General features: G+C 35.1%; 2 protein-coding genes across 4 annotated transcripts in view; one reads left to right on the top strand and one right to left on the bottom strand.

Moving 5' to 3' along the window:
• Nucleotides 1-505: 505 nt before the first annotated feature.
• Nucleotides 506-2,142, top strand: LOC106658040. The gene is made up of 2 exons (XM_014379843.2): nucleotides 506-582; nucleotides 663-2,142. The coding sequence occupies exon 2, from the start codon at nucleotides 666-668 to the stop codon at nucleotides 2,124-2,126; it is 1,461 nt and encodes a 486-aa protein (XP_014235329.1). The 5' UTR covers nucleotides 506-582; nucleotides 663-665; the 3' UTR covers nucleotides 2,127-2,142.
• Nucleotides 2,143-7,043: 4,901 nt separating this feature from the next.
• The window catches only part of LOC106658058 (protein split ends), an 88,762-nt gene continuing 87,140 nt past the window's right edge, over nucleotides 7,044-8,665 (bottom strand). For 2 of the 3 annotated variants that reach the window (XM_014379865.2, XM_014379866.2), the window contains exons 9-10: nucleotides 8,479-8,637; nucleotides 8,277-8,405 (exon numbers count right to left, since the gene is read on the bottom strand). In XM_014379865.2, coding sequence (XP_014235351.1) covers nucleotides 8,277-8,405; nucleotides 8,479-8,637 — 288 coding nt within the window. Of the gene's footprint in view, nucleotides 8,406-8,478; nucleotides 8,638-8,665 lie in introns of all 3 variants that reach the window. The other variant, XM_014379864.2, reaches the window with a different exon arrangement.

Below are 8,665 nucleotides of genomic sequence, written 5' to 3'. Positions count from 1 at the left end.
TTTGAATTTAATTTTTTGAATTTTGAACTCTTTTACGATATAGCCTACATATACTGAAAACCCATAAGAGTAAAAGTAGCTTCAGAAATATGACACACGCTCAGTTTATAATTTTCAAAAGTTTTTCGAGCACAGATTACACTTTGTCTGCTACGACGATTTTCCTAAAAGTGTAAAAATTTTTGCTCGAAATAACTTTGAAAAGCTTATAAGCTACGCGAGTACCACTATTCTGATGCAACTAATATACTTTGGAATTTTTTGTTGGGCAAAAACTATCCTCAAAATGTTGATAATTTCTATCAAGGATATACTTATTAATTTTTAAATATTATTTATGTACCTGATTTCTGCAATTAATGTAAGACGGGTTCTACCCGAATAAAAAGCGACACGAAAAATCAAGTTTCGTTTCGTTGCATCAATTTAAAATCTTTTGCCGTTTGGCCAAAATTTTCCGAGCTAGCTGCTGTAACCTACTCAGCCTATAATATATCCGAATGAGCCTCTATTAACTTTGCCTTCAATCAGTCGACCGCTTGAGTCGCTATTGACGGTACATACACGGAAGTGTACACAAAGGTAAGCGTAACGTCCCGCGATCATAATAATCCACAGACGAATTAATCAGTTCGATATTCTACAATTTTTTTGTCCGACAGACAATGGTCCACCCATTAAAAATCATGGGCTATGTGCTGGTGGAAATCATCATCTTCTTCTGGGACAACCAAATTTTCTACTTAAGCTACAGCTATCCGGGCCAGAATCTGATCTTCGACCGACACTCGTACGTGAACAAGACTCATGTGTTCGTCGTCTGCGAGGAGCCGGGCCAGCAGCGGCAGCAGCAGAGTGGATCGATCGAGACCAGATGCGAAGTGAACCACGTCGATATTAATCAGACGTATAAGTGTCCGATTACGTTGACTACGCATGATCTAAACGCCAGCATCAGGCACGATTCGATGAAGGTTTTGCCCTTGGGTGTGGACAAAGCCATTTTGAGCTGGGTTGATCCGAGTTTGCCACCGTCGACCGAAAATAGGTGGCAACTGAACGTCGTGCACTTCCAAGACTGCTCGATACACAAGGCCGAACAATCACAGCTGAAGAATCTGCAGCCCGTGAGCTTCGTCGTCTACGATGACTGGTTCGTCGCCATAGTCAATAGCGATCAGCGGTACAGCGCGTGCTATCGCTCGGAGGCCTCGACCCATGACGTGCCCAGGTGCCGGGTCGGCTTCGACGATCGTTTAAATGCCAGTTCCGGGCCCACCTTCTGGTTCAAACAGGACATCCGCGACGACGCGATGATGGTGGCCCCGTTGGAGCACAATAATCCGTCGGGCGAGCACCTGCTCATCGACACCCAACACTACGAGCTACATTTCGAAACGAACGCTCGCGTCTCGATTATCCAACGGAACGGCACGATCACCGAGCTGCGCAACTACATGATTCGCGACGCCAACTCGACGGACGTCGATCCCTACGAGCGCATCGCCTACTCGACGCACAACGGCTACATAGGCGTCTGCGCCAAGACCACTGAAACGGAGGCGAACCTGAGCTGCAGCCAGTGGGATCGACGAGGTCAGCTGATCTTCGAAACCAAATTGGTGTTGGAAGTCAATTACTTCCACGAGTTCGCTCTGATAAATCTACCCAGGGGCAAAGGCTTCTTCCTGCTCACGACCTATTGCTACGAAACTTTGTGTAAAACAGCCAGTAATCAGTTTTACGTGACGTGGATAAACAGGTACGGCAATTTAGGATCGGACAAAAACTACGAGATGAACAAGTTCGAGTGCGACCGGAGCATCAATAGGGCCGACGCGCAAATGTTTCAACTGGGCTACCATTACTGTTTCACCCGCGTCTGCTACGAGGACTTTTTTGTGAACGAGTACAAGGACCCGCGGCAAATTAGGACTAGAGAGTTCAAGCTGGACACCACCTGCTTCGACGGCGACTGGCTTCAAAAGGTACCTCCGACGCACTGGAAACAAATTACAAGTTGGATCGAACACACTTATAACCTGTTTTATGAAAAGTTTTTTTACACTTTTACGATAAATTATGGACACGCATTTAACATGACTTCAATTAAGATAAATAAATAACTTTTGATAATTGAAACGATCTGCCTCTCTTACTCATATAATGAATTAATAAATAGTATACAATACAAACAACTATGAAACCACAAATTAAAGCATTAAATTTCTGGACTACTCCGAACGATACTATGAGTATTAATAAAGTGGAATTTGCCACCCCGGACACTATGCTAATATTACGTGAGACAAGAACAAAAATTGTCTTCATCGTGTCAATGATAAAAAAATTATCGTTACAACATGGACCATAAATTCCGAAAATATTAATTCATTAATTTTTGAAGAAAATCAACATTATAAATGTAGATATTTCCTAAAAACTAAGTTAACCCTTGCAAAAAGAACAAAAAAAAGAAAAGTGTATTCGATTTTCAGAATGTAACTAAAAAGAACTCCCAAAAATACTAATTTTTCGTCTTTATAGGAAGTTGTCTTTACTGGGACACTTATTGTTAAACACTTAAAACACGATGTTTTGTTGAAATTACTTATTTTTAAGCCCATCGCAGAGCTTCTTCATAGAAAAAATAATTTTTCTTCGTCAAATAATAATACTTTAATTTAAAAAGTGGGTAGATTCAGATATTCCCTATCTAACATAAAAAAAAATTTTCTCGAAGTAAACGCTTCAAAGCTTTTAGCGACTATTGAGTGCGATGTACTCGCTTGCACTTCTGATTTTTGACTAACTTGAAATTGGAATTTCTGTACCAAATTTTATGAGCTGATTCGTGTGAGTGCAATTCAAAAGTGTAATAAATTTATATGTTTCTTCCGGCAATAATCTTATAGAAAATTTAAATGTGAATCCCAATTCTGAAAATACCTAAAAAGTAGTATTTCTTTATCAAATAATCAAAATATAGTATAATTTTTATTTCTATGGTGAACTAACTCAGATCTTTCAAACATTAAATCCTCCTTCTTCCTCTTTTTCTTTTCTTTATTAAAAAAAAAAAAATCATGTTAAGTCGTTTTATTCGTCATCTTATTAGTCAATGAGTAACTGAGCCTCGCTTCATGATTGGTCGGAATCTCGCGTTTGAAACATCTAGTTTAATAAATATAACTGTAAGCTTTTTTTATCGATGATGCACAAAAATTGACGTGACTAAAATGAGTGATACAGCAGATTTCAATTTTTTGGATGACTCTTATAAATATCAGGCCCTGAATATAAGTGGTTCTAAATTTTTGATAGGGGTCTGCAAAAGAAATGGATCTAGGAACATTATTTTAACTAATTTGAAAGATTTCTATGAAGAAAACATATTCAAAGAGACAATTGTCAGCAGATGTCAGGTACTTAATCCTTTCTTACATTTAACTCAGCTTCTTCCTTGAACTCTCTTTCTAATTGGCATAAAATTTTTTCAGGATCTAAATCCAGCATTTGAAGAACACGACGTTGAAGAAATAGTAGATAGTTTATTACTCGATATTCCAAAGTATGCTACTACTTGTTCTCTTGATCGAATAGAATTAGAGAGTAAAATTTATGATGCTCGCTTTTGGTTTCACATTAATTTAAAACAATGCAATCCTCAAAAGTTTAATGAATCATTATTAGAAATTTTTTTCACATCTTTTTATGAGCTTTATTATCGCTACAATCAGCTAATAAACATAGTAAATCAGAAAGATAGAGAAATAGAGGAATATAAAGCTGAGGGAATTAAGTTATTAAGAAGTATGATTTGAGTCAAAAATAATTAGTTTCATGAACAATTGATGCTACATAATTTGAACTTAATTTTTATTTCAATTGCAGATAGCATGATAACCGAGAAGTTTTCAAAGGAAGTATTTGAAACCAAATTGAAAAATGATGAACCTTTGGATAAAATAAATGTATTTCTAGGGGTTATGAATTATAATAAAACTGCAAAACAGATTGCAAAATTGGAAGTACAAGATGTGGAAAAAAAAGATATTGAACCAAAAGTAGCAACAAAAAACTGCTCAAAAAGAAAATCTAGCTGCGTTCTTAGATGTGCACCACCACCAACACAGTTATCCAGAGCATCTAACATACAAAATACCAAAAAAGCAAAATTTCAATCATGATATCAGTTAGTCAATACTTAAATGAAAAGTATTCATAACTATTTATTAATTTTTCCACATTTAATTTTAAAAATATGAACTCATTGTAATCTAGTAAAAATAAAACGCGATTAAACTAAGATATTCCAACAAAAAAAATATGAAATTTATCAACGTCCTGCGTGATTGAAAAGGAGTGAAAATCAATAGTCATCGAATTATTTTTTTTAATCATAGTTATTATTATCGTTAATATCCATATAATTATCAATAGCTACAGTAAAACACAAAACAAAAAGTGGTACCTGTACATTTTTCTTATGCGATTCGGCATAAACTTTTTTTATATATCATTAGCCTATAATAGGAAGAATCTAAATTTTAATATTCACAGATATATTACAAGATAGATGAGCCCAACGGACACGTACACTGCCTTTCGTTTTATTTTTCAATCATTTCCGGCCGTCGATTGTGTGTTTATCGACAATTGTTTATTTTATCGTTAATTTTTTTTATTTATATTATCCATTATTCTTTTTTATTTATGATTAATTATTAACATTAATTTTATTATATAATGTACGAAGATTCCGACCGACACGTTTTTGACGACTTTCATTTCTATGTACGATAGAAGGAGAGAGAGAGGAGATGAGTCCCTTGTCAAGGGTCTGATGTGAGCCGATACAATTGTAATATGTACACATAAGCGTAAGTAATAGATGAAAAATAATGCGTGAGATGAAAAAATGTTCGATAGTTAGGCTTCAATGGAATATAAAATAAGCAATATATCTGCATTTTCGCGTGGCGACAGAATGAAAATTAAAAACTGATAAACAAAATTTTCATGAATTATTTGAGAAAAATTGTTATACGTCTCGCGCAGTGCAAATGTCACGTTACGGGCTCGCTATATAATATGTATATTTTGCATAAATCGCAAGAGTATCGTAATTTATTATATGTATATCATTTTTTCCTCTCCCTCCCTTCGCTACCATACGTGCACTCTCTCACTCGAATGCGTTGTACATTCATTCATACGCAGCAGGCATACTTAATTCGTTCTCACTCTCGATAAATTGTCATATTTCACGTCGTTTTCTTTTTTGTAAACCATACATTACGATTGCTACAATGTACACTTTTTTTTAAAACTTTTATACTGTACAATAGTACATGCATACACACACATTATTAACGCGCGCACTCTTTCTTTTTCTCGCTATCTGTGTTTTTAGCTTGCGATTATCGACAAGGTACATTGTCATTACGCTCATATACTTTTAGATCGTTCATTCACACTCATCGCAGCTAAAACTTAAAGGCTACATTATATCGTTTTTTCCTTCCAGAATTCCTCCCTCGTAAATTTTTTAGGGATGGACTTTTGTATACACAAGGACAGGAGTTAGAGAATCACGTACGCGCGTTAAACATTTTTTGTTTGAAAATTATATGAGCCTCGCAAAATATTGAGTACTCCACAGATGTGCGTGTTACATTATTCTTTTAGGGAAAATTCGATAATCTCCATTCAGTCGAATCACAGCCCAATAACGTTTAAAGAAATGAATATAATCACGCGAAAGTATAAAACAAAAAAAAAGAACGCATAAACAGAAGGATAAGGTTGATAGACTTTTGGTGCGTACAAAAAAGGGTCAAGGAATATATAAAGACACGTTAACAGGGGCAAACAATGAGCTTCGAGAAGAATACATACATTGCAACGATTTGTCCATCCCTTAACGCTGTACATTAATTTAATAATTATTAAATGTCTCGTGTTTTTCGCTTCTTAAAATCTATTACAAAAAAATGTACAGCTGCTGTGTGTCTCGAACTTCAAAAATTGTATTCAAGTCATCTCCTGGGAGCGGAGAGCTAACACTTCAGTATAATAAATTTTTTAAACTATTTCAACTATTCGTCGATTTTACATTTAACGCATTGTGATGATTATGATATCATTTGCGCATTATAAAGCTGTAATCTACCGAGATCCTAACGATGAGATGACGATGTTTGTTCAATTTAATTCTTTTTTTTCGTATTCGCAGATACACATTTCCACACATACTCACACAAACGCTCGGATAAACAGGTTTGATGCTTTAGAATTATATATTTATAGGTATAATCATTTTTTTCCATTTTTCGCACTCTCGTGTATACAACTTACATATGATTAACACGATGGGATGGAAGCGTATTTTTTTTCAACGTTTGAGTTAAGAGTGACGTAGTAGAGCAGGAAAGGAGGGCCGTGAAAAATCAATGGTCAATGAGATCGATCATGCAGCTTGAGATGTGCACGACATATTGGTTTGATTGACCCAAAAATGTTATGTATGTACGTGTAGAGAGATGTGTGAGCTTGAGTGTGCAGTTTTGTCGCGTGTAATACGTGCATTTAATCGGTATATTTCTAACTAGTACGTGTACTTTTATTTTTCGACATTGACGTGTTTTTCAGTATTATTTTTTTAAATTCTTACTTTTGTTTTTCCTCAATTGTTTCTATACGATTTTTTTTCTTTATAATAATTAAATCGATAACAGCGGTAATAGTTTTTTTCATAGTACTGGTTCAATAGTCATAGCGGTAGTAGAGTAAAGTGAGTAGTAGTGGGAGATGATAGATAGTCTGACAGATAGAGGGATAGCATAGAACCATTATCAATAAATTCAATTAATTTTTTAGCAAATACATATCATCAATAAACTTTAATTGTAACTACAGTAATAATAAACGTTAAGAATAAAGATGAAATAATTATAATCATCAGCAGCTTACGTCTAAACATAATCATGAAGAAGGTAAACTAATTCTAATAAGATTACAATAATAAAAATAAAGAATGATTACAAGAGTAATTATGCATCGTATATAAATTTCTTACGTCGTAAATATACATAAGGGTATGCGTATTTATGCGGTAATTCATATACCGATCTATATATTACATCTTCATAATAGGGAATTTTTATGATACATTCGAGGGATTAATAATGCTACTTCGATAGTATTTTTATACTTTAACTGTTCATATTCATCTTTCTCATTCGAAAAGACTTAAACGCATGTACGTTATTTCTTAATTTTTAATATTTAAACTTAGTTTAAATTTATCTTTCGCGTATAATTATCGTCCGATAGTGTGTATGTATAATATATATGATACATATACATGTATATATGTTCTTTATATATACATTTATATATATGTCTTTTTTACGTCTAAACTCGGATTGCATCGGCATCGCCATTGACGATAGCGCGGCAGCAGCAATAACTAACCTTTTACAAGAAATATAATACATAGGTATTTATATAGAGCAATATTATACAGTAAGACATCACATAACGCGTACGTTTGAATCGCTTATACTAAAACAATCGCGATTTCTTTCATGAATTTTCTGTGTTTTTTATGCTGATAGATATACATTTATCGTTAAATAATTAAAATCACAGTAGTTATGCCTTCGCAGGCTCTTAAATTTATATTAAAGTTTCTTTTTTTCATTTTTATAACGCCTATTTCTTCAATTCAGTTCAATTAGAGACGGGAAAAGTTCGTAATTTTATTACAAGTTTCGTCGATCGCATAAAGGTTCATCGACAGATTTTTTCATAGAGTTCACTTCATTATAAAGTATGTTTTGAGCGCTTCAGTTCAATAATTAGCGCTTGTGGTGTTGAACGTTGAACGTTAAGTTGGGATTTTTTCTCATATTCACTAGTTTATAGACACACAATTAATCGAGTATCAATAAGTCGTATACATGTTGGACGAGCGGAGTTTATCGATGATGAAGAGCTACGCTTGACCCGTTTGTCGGAGGGACCAAGAGAGTCCAAGTCGGTCACTCCTACAAGCGCTGTCAGTTGATGTCATATCAGCCGTTCAAGACCGAGAGCGGAGGAGCACGCGAAATTAGACGTCCTGGCACCTCGCTAACTCCTTCACTTACATCGTATCACCGTTGCGCGCTGCCTTTAACTCCGCCGACCGGTTGCATCAAAGAGAGTTATTAGAATTCAGATTGATATTTTGATTGTCAGACAAGTTGCTCGGAATCGGATTGATATCTTCACACCGCAGCAATGACGATAATCATGTGAGCAATGTCCGAAACCCTGCGCAGTAATTCAGGTGCAATTCTTGATAGACTCTCAGTGGTAAAGTCACAAGATGGAAAGATGTGCACTACAAAAGCAGGCTGTAAAATAAAAACAATGTGTTAGATGCGGCTGATTGAATTTAAGCAAAGAAAAGTTCATAAAAATGCTTACCGTTTGAGAGCCGGGTGCAGCAATGTTGACGATTCCTGCAGCCTGTTTTTGTTGAAGATAGGTAATAAAACCAGTTTGTACATTCTTACTTTGTTGTAGTACGTCCAGGTGATCTCTACCGCATGGCAGAGCTAGCATGACACAGTGCTCATTGTCGATCTAAAAGTTAAAACATTTATTATGAATA

Source organism: Trichogramma pretiosum, unplaced genomic scaffold (assembly GCF_000599845.2).
Source record: "Trichogramma pretiosum strain Unisexual culture from Peru unplaced genomic scaffold, Tpre_2.0 scaffold6, whole genome shotgun sequence".
Lineage (NCBI taxonomy): Eukaryota > Metazoa > Arthropoda > Insecta > Hymenoptera > Trichogrammatidae > Trichogramma > Trichogramma pretiosum.
Note: the sequence above shows the minus strand (reverse complement) of the source record. Positions and strands in the feature narration are given on the sequence as shown.

Bases quoted from the DNA above. Each gene is read 5' to 3' on its own strand.
- LOC106658040 (XM_014379843.2), top strand. From the start codon at position 666: ATGGTCCACCCATTAAAAATCATGGGCTATGTGCTGGTGGAAATCATC.